A 14,950-nucleotide genomic window follows, 5' to 3' on the forward strand; every position below is an offset into this window, starting at 1 on the left:
ATTCCAGATACCTGAGGGTGTCTTTGTTAAAAGCGAGACCTCCTTTCCCCAGCAGCCCTTTCTCGATTCTGTGACCTTCTGCATGATGTCTTTGGAGTTTTTCTGTGTTGAGATCTCAGCTATGGTTACTATTGCTATGATGAAACACTATAACCAAAAGCAATTTGGGGAAGGAAAGGACTTAATCCATTTACACTTGCGGGTCACAGTCCATCACTGAGGGAAGTTGGGACAGAAAGTCAAACAGGGCAGGACCCCAGAGACAGGAGCTGATGCAGAAGCCATGGAGGGGTGCTGCTTACTGGCTTGCTCTGTCTGCTTTCTTATAGAACTCAGGATCACCACCCCAGGAGTGGCCCCACCCACAATAGACTTGGTCCTCCCACATCAATCACTAATTAAGAAAATGCCCTACAGGCTTGCCTACAGCCTGGCCATATGGAGGCATTTTCTCAGTTGAGGCTCCCTCCTCTCAGATGACTCTAGCTTGTGTCAAGTTGTCATAAAACTGGCCAGGATAGATCTGTGAAACAGGGCAGCTGGTCAGGATAGAGACTAAGTCCCATTGACCTCTTATGGTCCAGGGCCCAGCTCAGGAGAGGATAACCCAATCTGGTCCTTAGTCAGCTTGCTTTCAGATAGAGATAAAGCTGTGGGATTCCTGGGCTGGTTTATATGTCACACACAGTAGTTTCTCTAGAATGTTGAATTTCCCAGCAATAAGCCTTGCCCACAGTACCTAGTCAAGATCTTCTCTTTTGTCCCTGCCCTGCTCGATCAGCTACCACTAGGAAGGTACCCCAGCCACATCTGCCCTAGTCCGGTGATGCCTTCCAATGACCGCGGGAGCCTCAGCCCCAGAGACTCTTGTTCCGACGCTGTAACATTTCTCATCTGGAGCTCTGGGCACAGCTGGACGTCTGTAACAATCTTTTCCCTTCAGTCTGGATCAGAACATCTGTCTCGGGGGCACAGGGTGCCCTCCTGCCCAAACTTGTCACCCTCAGAAAACACCTGGGCATAATGAGTCCGAGAAGAGCTTCTGGAAAGACATTGAATTCTCTCCACTTTTGTCTGTTGTTGTCTGGCCTGACCAGGAACTGAGGAGAGCATTCCGTTCTATTTCAGAATGTCTGCCAACCCCTTCCGATTAGTCAAGAATCGGACAACGGGAGATGAGCCGGTCTTGGCCTTTTCGGGGAGAAGCATGCAGCCACAGGGTTGGGAAGTTCCCTGCTTCCTTTAGTCCCACACACTACAGATGAGGTGGCTCCCCACAGGTAGAGCACCTTCCAGGCCTCCTGGGGGCTCCCCGCGAAGGCCTGAACCGGAAGGGTAGGTGGGAACCATCAGCCTACTCTTTTGTTTGTGGAGATCAGGGCGCCACTTCCTGCTCCAGTTTCATCCACCGCAGCAGGGCGGGTCTTCAAATGGCTACCATGTTCCTGAGGTGCGGCTCCCACCCCTTTTCGGGCGCGGAAATCCCACCCACCCTCCGTCCAAGCCCAGCCTCCAGGAAGCCTTCCTCACCTGCACACTGCACCAAGTGTCTCCTGCGGCGGCCCCCAGGTGCCCCCAGAGACTCGCAGCCAGTCACGGTAAGAAACTCTTCTGTCGACGACCCTGGCGTGTCCTCCAGCCTCTACCTCCCCACCCCAACACCCGGGCTGGGGCAGCCCATTCGTCACCAAGGCGGGAGCCTCCGAGGGCTCCTCCCAGAGCAGGCGAGAGCTGCATGCACCAGCTGCACAGTTCCCGCCATTCCTGGAGGGCCTCGCGCAGGGCTGTACCGGCCTGCTGCTGGTGTCGTGGTGCAAGGGGACAGGGACATGAACCCTGTGTGGGGGTTTGGAGTACCCTGCACGGGGAGGAGGAAGGGCACAGCAGCCATTAGGAATTGTCTTCCGCTTCTGCTGCCAAAAGGAGGCAGCGCAACTCGCCTGGGCACTTCCAGCATGGCGGGGAGCAAGTGACCAAATTACCCGCGTGTGGCTACCAGGTCCCCTCGGCCACACGAAGGCTCTTTCTCTGCTCTGAACCTGAGGAAAAGTCCTTTAACAACTGCCTCAGATCCAGGACCCCGGAGCTGTTGGGACTGAGGTGGTGGCAGCAAAATATCCCCTGAGGTCTCTCTCCTACGGGGGGAGACCGAGAAGATGGCAAGACCAGAGGGCTGCGGGGGTGGCAGAGAGGGAGCACACCCGTTAGCCCACCACATTGCCTTTAAAGAAGTCCGGTAATGAAACAGCTCTCAGTTGGAGGAGCTCACTGTTGGAAGAGCTGTGATGAGGAGTGTCACCCCAAGGCCCTGACTGTGACAGCTCAAAGCTTAGCTCAAAAGTCCTTAGGAAGAAAAAGGAGAATTCTGAACAGAAATCAGTCAGTAGGATTTGGAATGCAAGTGTTCAGTCTCAGGGAGTGAGTAAGGACTTTGTGTGAGAGGCGGCCATCATCATAATGCATCTCTGACCGGTGACTCGATAAGGATGGGAGAGTTAGGGGTTCCCTGTGACATCAAAGGACCAGATGAATAGTGAGGAGTGGCCTGACCCAATGTCATCCCTTCCTTCTAGAAGGTTCCTCCTCCACACTGCTCAGAGCAAAAGTCACCTCTCCTTTGAGCCCCCCCCCCCAATTCTGTGGCCTCAGCTTACTCTTTACTGCCCTCTGCCCTCTGATCTTGGAACTGCAGGCGTTCACACAGTGTACTAGGAAGAGAGGAGTGTTTGGTACCTGTGGATATTATTGTTTATACATTTTCATCAGCAAGTGTCTAGGTGACCCTCTCGGCAGCACCATGTTGAAAGAGAAGCTCCCGGAGTCAGGGATAGAAGTGGAGGGGGGTAATGCTCTGAGCATAGCCCTCTAGTAAACTGCACAGCAGCCTCAGGGACCCTATGACTGGAAATTAGATTTGAGCTGGGCTGCACTTGTCCACCAGAGAACGGAGACTCCAATGAAGGTCTGCAGGCCAATGTCCTTGATTCTAATGTCACACAGGTGGCTGACCCATCAGCCAGGGTGCACCTTCACCTCCGCAAACTTCATTTGCCTATATTCCCTGGGCAGGGGCCATCTACAGCTGACTGGCCCTCCTAGGATCACAAAGGTAAGAAACCACAGGCCAAACTACCTGGAATTCACTGGCTGGAGAGGAAGAAGGCTCACGGTATGGGGACTTACAGGCCTTTAACTCCTTATTGCTTTTTTTTCTTGTAAAATACATAATCATCACGAAACCCACCATTTTAACTCTATACAATTCTGCGACGGCACAGCGTTGAACAACGACCATCGTTTTCCAGTCTTACAACTTTTCATCACTGCAGCTATTAGCCCGAACCTCAGTTTCCCCATCTGAAAATGGAGCTAACCATAGACAGCTTTCCTAAGACTGGAAGAGGCGCAATCAAACTTCTGCTTCTGGAGGAAGAGTTGGCTTGCTTTTGAGTGGATAGGCGAGGAAAGAGGGCAAGGGCCCTAGATCAGTGAGAGCTTTAGCAATGCTAGATTCCAAATAAACACATATTCACTTGGGGCTCAGAGAGACAGAGCTGGTGTCGGGGAGGTCCCCTATGGTCCAGCGAGCGTGGCTTTGCTGTCAGGATTTCTAGGGAGGACAAAGATTCTGGATCATGAAGCTCTGTCAACTGTTCAGTCATCTCTCATGGCTACCCTGTAGAGAAGCTTCTGTGTCAGGAAACAGAGGTTCCAGGAGGAGCTGAAGTTGACCGCAATCACAAACCCAGAAGTGCTGGATGTAGGGTTAGTCTTCACGCAGCTGTGGGGGATGGAGGAAGGAGCATGCGTGAGGGCATGTGGCGCCAGCAAACGGGATAGGGTGGCTGCTGTGCACTTGAGTAGGATCCTGGATTGCTAAGAACGGAACCGGCAGTCACTGAGATAGTCTAGGAACAGAGGGGGAGGTCTGAATACTGAACTGGGACATTTGAAAAGAGGGCAACCAGGGGGAGAAGCGCATACGCTCACACACACACATACATACACGGCCATATATGAAGAACGTAGAAGGAACTCCTATGGCTCAGTAAGGCTCTTTCAAATATTTTAAAAAGTCATATGGGAGGTGGTGAAGAGATAGCTCAGTGGCTGAGAGCACTGACTGCTCTCTTCTAGAGAGGACTTGGTCTTGATTCCCATCACCCACATGGATGCTCACAACCATTTGTAACACCAGTGCCAGAGGATCTGATGCCCTCTTCTGGCCTCTGGACACTGCACACATATGGTTCGTAGACATACATGCAGGCAAAACACCCAAACACATTGTTAGAAATAAGCCCAGGGGCATAACTTGATCATCACTCCAACAGAAATGCCTCAATGAGACAAGACTTTACTTGTGATCAAGAGGGTGTGCTTGGAAGAGCAAGAACCCCAAGCCAGGAAGTGCATGTGATTTTTATTCTAATGCTGCAGTGACCATCTGTGTCTTTTTCCCATGGCCTGGACTCTGGTCTCAGCTCTTCAGAGACTGAGTTTGAAACAGTGCAGAGGAGATGAAGTGGGGAGGGAATCACTCGCTTTAATCTGAAACTGTAGCAGAATCTTCGTGTAAATAAAACTTTTTTACCTGGTGGGGGAATTAAAATATCAGCCTAACTGTCTTAGAAGGTAAGGAGATAAACCTTTAATCCCAGCCCTGAGTAGGCAGAGGCCAACCTGATCTCCTTAGGGAATTTTGAGTCTTGAACTCAGAGATTCGCTTGCCTCTGCTTCCTGAGTGCTGGGATTAAAGGTGTGTGCCACCACACCTGGCTATCATTACCCTTCTTATTGAAAGATATTTGAAGGGTTCTGGACAAGACTTTGGAATTCTGACCCCCCCCCCCCCATTAATTTGTAAGGTTCCAAATTGGGGACAAACCCAGGTCCTGTTTGGTTTACTGTGTGTTTTCTATGAGAATCAATAAAAAGATAATTCAGGAAAGCCTGATTTACAGAGTAAGTTCCAGAACAGCCTGGTCTACAGAGAGAGTTCCAGGATGGCCAGATCTACATCCATAGAAATCCTGACTCAAAAAACCAAAACCAAACAAAAATCGCAAACAAACAAAATATGAAAACAAAAGACCCTCAGGAAGCAGACAGACCAAAAAGTTTCAGAAGCCTCTGAAACTGACCAGATTCGCTAGGCTCCTCCCTTCCTATGCCTCTGTATACACTAAGGAAACAGGCAAGTGAATCTCTTGAGTACAAGGTCCGCCAGGCCAAACAGGACTACAGAGTGAGACCCTGTCTTAAAAACAAAACAAACAGAAAAAGATTTGAGTTCTTTGTCCTAAACACAAGTTTTACAGTATTTGATAGAAAAAGACTCATATGAAATACTTCTTACAACATTAAAAATAGCCGCCAGGACTAGGATTTGTATTCTGGTCTTAGACAAGAATTTGTGGGATTCTGACCCCCTCTCCCCATTAATTCTTATGGTTCCAAACTGGGGACAAACCCAGGCCCTGTTTGCTGCACCTTGTGTTTCCTGTGAGAATCAATACATGATAATTCATCACAAGGTGGATTGTGTTAGAACATGGATTAATGTGAAGCTCCCACCTGGGTGGCTACGCAACAGGCTGTGATAAACAGGGCACCACTTTATGGGAAATGCAGCAGCTCTTTCTAGAAGTTCTTTCCTCCAAGGGCTGCACTGACCACAGGCACTGCCCCCCCCCCCTTTTATGCAGGAGTTCTTCAAGGACGTGGGCTTGGCTTTGGCCTGGTTTCTGGCTCACGGCACACACTTGGCTCAGAGTGCAGGGGGGCATCTGTTGACACACAAGTGAGTAGGAACATCATTCCCAGATGAAGGACAAGCATGGGCAAAGCCTGAGGGGGGAACAGGCTGCTCACTAAACCGTGGGTCAGGTGTGGCAGAAACAGGAAAGCAGGAGGAGAGCAGATGTGGGTGCGTCTTAAATACCAGGCCAGGGCATCTGGGTGATGAAGGTGACAGATAACTTCAGAAGTCTTGGGGACAACGAGAAGGGAACAAGAGGAATAGACAAGATTTTAGGGACGGGAGGCAAGGGACTTCTAAGCAGCAGCCTTTTCAGAGTTTTTGCTTCAAAAGAAGATCAAGGGATGAAGAAGGAACCAGAGTAGAGAATTTAGTGAGGAGAGAGGACAGGCAGGCAGCAGAATCAGGAACGAGAGAAGTATCCAGACTCACCCACAACTGTCCTCCCGTGGGAAGGAACCAGAGGACGGAAGAGTTGTACGGAGCTTCTCAAACATGGTGCTCCAACCAACAGCAGCAGCAGCACCTAACATCAGTACGCTCACTACCCTGTCACCACGGTTGTCACCATCACCACCACCACATTGCCACCATTGTTGCCAAAACTACAATGGCATTACCACTCTCATTACCACCAACCAGTTTTACAACCATTACCACCACCACTACTACAGTAACATCATCCCCATCTATAATATCACTACCCACCTCACCTCTGCCGAATCCCCCTCCCTCTCCCCTCCCCTCCTCATCCCCAAGACCATCTCCATCACTGCTCTCATCCCAACATCACCAGTTTTTCTGTCATCCCCACTGCCACAACCATTTCTCCTAACCACGGTCTTCATCGCCAACCACCCTCTTAGAAGCACAGATTCTCAGCACCTGAGCCCTTGAATCAGAACATCTGAGGGGTATTCTCATCAAGCCCTCTGGAGGACTCCATGGGATGCTCAAATTCAAGAATCCCTAGACAAGACAGTCACAGAAATGCAAGGCTTCTTGAGTGGTTAATTTCAGAAACCGGGTAAAAGATGAAAGGCACAAAGCCAGACCAGGGAGAAGGAGAGGGAATGCCACCCACTTTCCCTAACTCCCCGTTTTCAGCTTACTGAAGATCTGCCCTGGGCGCAAAGGGAATTCATCTGGAGGTGAGAATTTAACCACAAATGCCTTTTGACCAGATACTGACTCTTCTAGGTCGGCTGAAACCACAGGTTTATCCCCCTGAAGTTTCTCACTCTATCTGCTGAACTTATATGGAGAGATTCCTGCCTTGTTCTCCACTCAGAGACACAGGAGCTCAGCACGTGTGTAGCCACACCCTGATGTTGACCAGCCCTTCAGGATCCAAACACCTGACCGGGTTCTTACCCAGGGCTTCAGTATTAGGCCCGGTGTTTACTTCAGACGACTCTTTCCCTCCTCCCCCTCCTCACCTCCCCGGGTGTGGAAGGGGGGATCCAAGCCTAGCTGGGTCTTCACCCTCCACTTTTAATCTCTAGGCTTCGACCTGACTTCTGAGGTGAGTTTCCTGCCCGAGATTATTTGTGAGTGCAGAGTTTCCTACTCTTGGAGAGGAGAGGGGAGCCCGAGAATTGTACCTTCAAAAGCCTTGCCTTACCTTGATGGTGAAAATCTGGTTAACTTGAAGTCAGAAGCCCCAGTTAAGGAATTTCATTGTCTTTAGGCTTTACTCGACCTCCATAGGAGGACGTTGTAGCAGGGCCCTCACTTATCTGGAATGCTCATTCTTCTAGGTGCAGAGGCCTGTACCCCATTGCTGATTCTCACCAGGGCTGAACTAGCCTGGGTGTCCCTAGTTAAAGGAAGCCTGATGCCTCCCAGAGAAAACGTGTTAAGTGAACAAATGACAGAACTAATTAGGAATCATGGGGGCTGTGCTTTGGGGGAGATGAAAATTTGGCTCCTGGTTCAAGAGTTTCTAACATAGGTTGAAATGTCCCCAAAGAAGGAAAAGCAGTATCGGGTCTTGTGACTGTTCCTCGTTCCCATTTTCCAGTTTCTATATTGGAAACACAGCTATTCTTCTTAATCTCCTGTACACACATGAAAATAAATTCTAATTTCCATCCTTTCTTATACAAAGTTAATGCATTTTGAACATTATTCTGAGCTTTGTAACTCCCCCCTCTAATAGCATGCCCTGAATCGGTCCATGTCAGTGATTTTAACTACTGTGCACTCTTTCTCTGTGAGGATGTGCTATATACATCACCAGTCTTCCCCGTGGTGCTTGGGTTTTGCTTCAGCTTGCACGCATGTCGTTTTGTCTATTTCTGATTGTGTCTACAGGACAGCTTTGTGAATGTAGGGGTGCTAGGTCAGAGTATGTGCCTTGGCTCTTACGGTGGGTATTGCCTTCTTCCTTCTAGTGGGCGATAAGAAGGGAGAGCCCACTGGGAGCAGCTCTGTTCTTTCTAGCCACTCGACCTGGGACCTGGGGCCCACTTGCTCTGGGCTTGGCTTATTAATCTATGAAATGTGCCCTAGCCTTTGGGATGCTGAGGCAGGACCATAGTCAGAAGTTTGAAGCCAGGCTGGGCTGCAGAACAAGAATTTGTCTCAAAACAACATTTATAAAATGGTTCAGAAAGGCTGGGAGTTCAGCTCAGTGATAGAGCGCTTGCCTAGCATGTAGAAGGAAGGCCCGGGGTTTGATCTGCTGCACCCCAAACCAGCAATCAACCAACAGCCATAAATATAGAGCATGTGGTGGCAAGGAAAAAATTAGATCTTCCATGTAAAGGATTTAGTTCAGGGCCAAATATACAACTAACCATTGTCAGGCTGCTGGATTTCTGCTGAAGTCCTGCTGGAGACTTTAATGGGTGCCATTGAGTGAGCTTGACTGTCAAAACCATTTTCTGAAACGAAGATTCTCCCTCCATGGCTATCTATGTCTTTGAGGTTTCTGTTAGGTCCTCTTAATAGAAAAACCTGGGGTTTCCACCCAGGGACATTTCTAGGGCTAGCTGTTGGATAGATTGGAATGGAATCTTTCTAAGGAGGGCTCCAGCCTGTCTTAAATTCACCATTTCCCCTGCACAGGCTGCAGCGGAGTACCCTGTCCCCTGTGTATCATTTGCTACTGGCCTCCTACAGTGCTGCACAACCCGCAGACGTGAATCTGTTCTCATGTTAGCATTGTCGCAGGGTGCAGCACACGTCAATCACTGCCAGGCCAAGTCTTCTCACTCTGCCTCCTGTTCTCCCCAAACAGAGCGTCTTACATTAGAGTGCATGGTCCCAAGCTCTTCCTCATTGTCATTGGATGAGATATCCCTCTGTGTGTGTGTGCGCGCGTGTGCGCGTGTGTGTATGTATGTATGTGTGTGTGTGCGTGTGTGTGTTCCTGTGTGTGGAAGTGTGTGTATGTGTGTACATGCATGTGTGGGTCAAAGGTTGATGTCAGCTGTCTTCCTCAAACAATCTCCACTTTTTTTGGGGTGAGCGTGTGTGCCTGTCACATGAATACGAGTGTGCACACACCACAGAGCACACGTGGAGGCCAGAGGACAGCTTCTCAGGAGTTGGTTCTCTGCTTCCACCTTATTTTAAGGCAGGGTCTCTCTGTGTCTGTTGCTATACTGTGTGCTCCAGGACAGCTGGTCTTCAGACATCTGGATAATTCTGTCTCTGCTTCCATTCTTGTTGTAGAAAGAAGTACTGAGATTACAGATGTGTGCTACCACATCTGGACCTTTACACAGGTTTGAGGACTGAGGTCGAGCTCTCAGGCTTGTGGGGCCATCTCTCTGGCCTGTCTCCTTATTTTCAATGAATTGATTTTTTTTTTTTTTTGAGACAGGGTCTCTCACTAAACCTGGAGTTTACCAATTCAGGTTGTACGGCTGGCCAACAAGCCCCAGGAGTCCCCTGCTTCCACTGGCCTAGCATGAGCATTGCAGATACATGCTTGAGTCTGTACATGGAGGCTGGGAATCTGCACTCAGGTTCTCATACTGGTGCAATAAGCACTTGCAATGGAGCTGTTTCCCAGCCCTTTTCTGTTCTCTTTCATAGTACAGGAGATCAGGATGAACCGGGAACCCAGGATCTGGTTGCTGTGTCCCTAGAGCCAGATGGTTCATTCACTTGATTGACCCAAGAACATGAGTGAAGAAAAAGAGGACTCATTCAGGATACTCAGGATTTATGATGAAACAGACACGATAAAGAAGATGCCAGGAAGCTCTGGTATTTTTTCTCATCAATGGCAACAAGAACACCACCAGATGGACAGTGCACAGGGAAAGACCCAGCTGCCCCCATGTCCCTCAATGCAGCGTAACCCCGTTTATCAGGAAATGCACAGTATGACCCAGCAGCGGTGGCATCCCCAGGCCCAGGACACATCTGGGCTTCAGCACATGCGGTTCTCAGAAGCAGAACCAGAAGGAGGAACCAGCTCAGGGTAAGGCTGTCATGAGCGAAAGTGGGCAGGGTGATGGACTGTCCTGGGCAGAGAGGGTTCAACACAAAGTTCCGCCCTTCATGCCATGTCCTCCGTCTTTCTTCTCTGTCTCAGCTCTCAACCAGGAGCTACAGCTGGTAAGTACAGGCCCTAACAGTGTGGTTGGGAAGTGGGGGGCGACCCAAGCTGGAGCCCAGATGGTGGGTGAGGTACCAGGTTTGGTGTAAGAGAGCAGCTCTCCTTCTGACCTTGTGACTGATACGGTAACACTTGGTCCATGACCGGTGGGTGTGGCTGTCTCCCTGCAGGCCAGTTCTGGTCTTCGTCCTTGCCCAACAGAGAAGTCTGGTCACTCCTCAAAGCCATTGTAAGTACCTTAATGTTACGTTTTAATCACCTAGACATCATCTTTCTTTCCCGCCTACCCTCCAATGGAGAAGTGGTGTGTTTGCACACCCCTCGATGGAGAAATGGTTTGCACACCCCTATTCCCTTCTCTGGGGTGACCTGGGATAGCATCTTCTTCATGAGGCTACTCTCCTTGTTCTGCCATTTTGATAAATAGGACCTTTAACCACAGAGTCACTTCTACAAGAGATGTGATTTGGGGACCCCCGAACCAAGCTTAGAAATTTGGGGAGTAGGGGCAGAGCGGGCCTCTGTCATGGTTGACAGGTCCTGTCATCTCCCCAGCCTCCAATTCCAGATGAGGCCGTAGTCACACAGAAGTCCCCATACGGTTCCTGGAGGGTTGGCACTCTTCACCATGGGAGGCGAGTGAATGCTATTGCCGTTAGCCGTGCTCCGCGCCACGTGTACACATGTGGCACTGGCTACATCCGGGTGTGGGATGAAGACGCGTTGCATGCCTCAGACAGAGCACCTCAGGCCCAGCTGGACTTTCAGGTGAGGTTTAGAGAAGTCAACCAGGGCCTCTGTCCTCAGCACTGCCAAGTGTATTGATAGCTTGTGTTCTTCCCCAGGACCCTCAGAACCGTGTGCTTACCTGCAAGCTGTTCCCTGATGAGCAGAGCCTGATCACAGGGGGAATAGCCCAGGCTCTTACTCTCTGGGACCTGGCTCCCACACCCCAAATCAGGGCGCAGATGGCCTCCACAGGCCCCATATGCTACTCCTTGGCCCTCTCCTCTGATGCGCACATCTGCTTGGCTTCTTTCGAAGGATTCGTGGAGATTTGGGATGTGCAGAACCAAATCTTGATCAGGTAGGACCTCTCTCCAGAACCACTCGGGTGTCTTGGGAAGGACTTGAGAATGAGACCCCACTTTGCCTTCTTGGCAGTAGGGCTATGCTAAACAGCCTGGAAGGGACATCTAGGTACTTTCCAACTCTGTACATTCCTAACTCTTCCACATTCGGGGCCGGGGAGCAAACCTTGCTAAAGACCTCAGTTGTTTTCTCCCCAGGAAGCATGAAGTTCCTCCCTATGGGTCCCGCTGCGTGGACATCACAGGCTTTAAGTTCTGGACAGGTGGTGAAGATACCGTCCTGTATTCATGGGACATGAGGAGCTACCAGAAGATTCAGCAACACAACTTATGCCATGAGGTGCCTGCTTGGTTGCCTTCAGGACCAAGTTCAACGCCAGGGTGGGGGCTTGGGTGTAGGCAGGGGGATGCTGAGGGTAAATCTGAGGCCAGGGCTTAAATGAGGGCACTGACGATTTTGAGCACGGACACAAACTTCCCACAGATCCTTAGCATTACCCATGACCCCAGTGAGGAGTGGGTGCTGGCGGGCTTGAAGATGAGTGACATTGCCATCCTGCACGTGCACCGGGAGGAGAAGTACAAAGCTGTTGTCCAGAGATACTCACAACACCACAACCTCAAGTTTGCCTCTTGTGGTGAGTTAGAAGCCAGGTGGCCCCATGAGTTCCTACTTTCTCCCTGCCCCCACTTTCCTTAAGCTACTCTTGACCACAAAGACTTCCATATAGAATGAAGCCTGAAGGTCCAGGCAGACAGAAGTGGCAGTAGTCACATCCCGTGGGCCCCTTGTTCAGGGATAGATCACCATGTCCTGGCTGTGGTTCTGGCGGCAGCAGATAACATGGGCCTGATTTTTATAAGGTTAGGGAAACTGAGGCAGAGAAGGTAGTTGCTCTCTCCCTAGTCTACTTGAAGATAGTGGAATGAGAACACAGGCTCAATTTCTGATTTCTCACTCTGTTCTTCCGTTTGCCAGGGACTCATTTTGTGGCCACGCTGGATAGCACGATCCATTGTTTAGAGGCGCCTTCTCTCCGAAGGTTGTTCCAGGTATGGGGATGGTGAGGGGTGGAGGTGTATAGACCAAAACACTCAGCGCTTGTGGCCCCAGATCCCTACTTGATGGGTCCCAGAGAGAACTGGAAGATACCACTGAGATGACAGTTTATAGTGGCAGGGATTAAGGACTGATCCTGTGAACCCATGGTCTTCACTTTGAGCTTTGTCCATGACCCAGTGAAGCCTTGAGTCTACATAGATCTTGAAACGTGAAGTCCTCCCGTCTGACTCAAGCCCCAACCATTCATGGTCCTTACCTTTCTTTTCTAGACAGAGGAGTGCTATGACATCCTGTGTTGTGACATATCCTCGGATAGTCAGTATCTGGTCACAGGCTCCAAGGAAAGTGCCATAGTATACCAGCTCTTGTATTGAAGGTTGTGGGGTATGGCCCTGCCAGGGAAGAACCAAAGCGATCAGACTGTGTTACCTCACAGTGCCGGACATCTCCAACACCTGCTTCCCTCTACTTCAGCTATGATTGGCTGGCTGTACTCCCAGGCTTTGAGTATATGGCTTGGGGGCTTTTCCTTTATTGTATTTTTTTTACATCCCCACTCGTTGATAACTGTTTGGCAGGTCTTTATGAGATATGACTTTATAATTAATAAAATAGAACAAAACCCAGAATGACCTGTTTGTGTATTTCAGATAACAAAGTTATAGTAATGGATTATTTCTGTCTATGTTTAGCAAGTGGGAGCCCTCTGTTATTCAGGGTGGGTGTGTAAGTCACTTTGCCATTACTGTGATGGAATACCCTAACAAAAAGCAACTTAGAGAAGAATGGGTTTGCTTTTGGGTTACAATTATTCCAGAGGGAGAGAGCCTCTCGTGACAAGGAAGGCAAGGCGGCAGGATCATGGGGCCCAACTGGCAGATGGGGAGAGAGAGAGAGAGAGAGAGAGAGAGAGAGAAGAGGAGAGGAGAGGAGAGGAGAGGAGAGGAGAGGAGAGGAGAGGAGAGGAGAGGAGAGGAGAGGAGAGGAGAGGAGAGGAGAGGGAGAGGGAGAGGGATGAGGGAGGGAGGAAGAGAGAGAGCGAGAGCCCAGTGGCATCCTCCTTTCCTGTGTACCTCCTAATGGTTCCACAGCCTCCCCAACACACTACTATCTGAGTGTTCAAACACAGGAACCTATGGGGACACCATATTCACACATCACAGAGTGGAAGGAATCTTAGATCAGATTTAGTTTTATTTGTAATTTTGGAGGCGGTGGTGGTAGTCATGAACTTTCTGAAATCTTAAGAACTGTAAGAAAGTGTGTATGCTGCCAGCCCTCTCTAACCATGGGTTTTGCACCTGGGATTCAACCAATCACGGGTTGCAAGGATTTAGAAGCAAAGCTGGGGTCTGCACTGAAAATGGCCTTTTTGTTTCCTAAACAATGCATCCTCACGTTTATTTACATGGTACTCTCACCATGACAGGTCTGTGATGATCTAGAGGCGACTCAGGCGTAGAAAGCTATGTGTGAGCGGTATGAAGTGCTATTGCCACTAGATAAAAGGGGCTTTGGTATCCGTTACAGCCGTGGCGCCAACCACAGTGATTCTGCAGATACAAACATTAGACTGGTTGACAGTGCTTGACTCTCAATCTAGATAAAATGTCCCAGGAAGCTGGTCTGACTATGTCCTGAGGCTGGGATCTCAGCAGTGTTTAACCCCGTGGGGTGCTGAGTATAATTTGAACGAGGTATAACCCCCAGACTCTTGGGCATTTGAACACCTGGTCTCCAGTTGGTGGCACTGTCTGGGAGGATTAAGTTAGTACAGCCTTGCTGAAGGAAGGTCCATCACTTGGGGGTGGGCTTTGAGACTTAAAATGCCCCCTACTTCCAGTTTGCTTTCTCTGCTTTGGGCTTGTGGATGAGGACGTGAGCTCTGAGCTTCCTCTGTTCCTGCAGCCACACCTGCGGCTTGTTGTCATGCCTCCCTGCCGTGATGGACTTGTATCGTTCTGGAGCTATGAGCCCAGACAAACCCTTCCTTCCACAAGTTGCTTTTGTTGTGATGTTTTATCACAGCCATAAAAAAAAAAAAAAATAACCGCGACACAAAGGTGATCGTCTGTACAAGGCCTGTGCGTGACTGTGGCAGCTGGGGCCAGTCAAACCTGCCGATCTCACCGTGCCAGGAGGGCTTTCTTGTGCTGCTGTAATTTCATCTGACCTTCTCCAGGCTGGAAAAGCCACACGTGCGTGGCCATCCTCCTCCATCTGCTGCTTCTTTGCTTGGCGTTGGTATGGCAGAGACAGCTGTGCCCACCGAAGTTTGGGGCTTAGAGTCACCATTCCGGATCATGAGTGGATAATATGTGTTCATCTGAGCCAGGCCTAAAGAGGTAGAGGGAAGAAGAGTAGGAGTCTCCTGCAGGGACCCTTTCCCCTTCTATCAACACAAGGCAAAAGAGGCGGAGACTCTGGGCATTGCTGAGCCGCGGGGTGGAAGCATCCAT

At 49.9% G+C, this 14,950-nt stretch overlaps 1 protein-coding gene across 1 annotated transcript; it reads left to right on the plus strand.

Moving 5' to 3' along the window:
• Positions 1–1,430: 1,430 nt before the first annotated feature.
• On the plus strand, positions 1,431–12,865 carry Tle7 (TLE family member 7). The gene is made up of 10 exons (XM_057754415.1): positions 1,431–1,598; positions 10,090–10,199; positions 10,314–10,336; positions 10,508–10,566; positions 10,893–11,105; positions 11,183–11,424; positions 11,627–11,768; positions 11,913–12,066; positions 12,408–12,481; positions 12,761–12,865. Exons 1-10 carry the CDS (start codon positions 1,431–1,433, stop codon positions 12,863–12,865), a joined length of 1,290 nt encoding a protein of 429 aa, XP_057610398.1.
• The last annotated feature ends 2,085 nt before the right edge of the window (positions 12,866–14,950 follow it).

The sequence above is a fragment of the Chionomys nivalis genome, chromosome 21, assembly GCF_950005125.1.
Source record: "Chionomys nivalis chromosome 21, mChiNiv1.1, whole genome shotgun sequence".
Classification (NCBI taxonomy): domain Eukaryota; kingdom Metazoa; phylum Chordata; class Mammalia; order Rodentia; family Cricetidae; genus Chionomys; species Chionomys nivalis.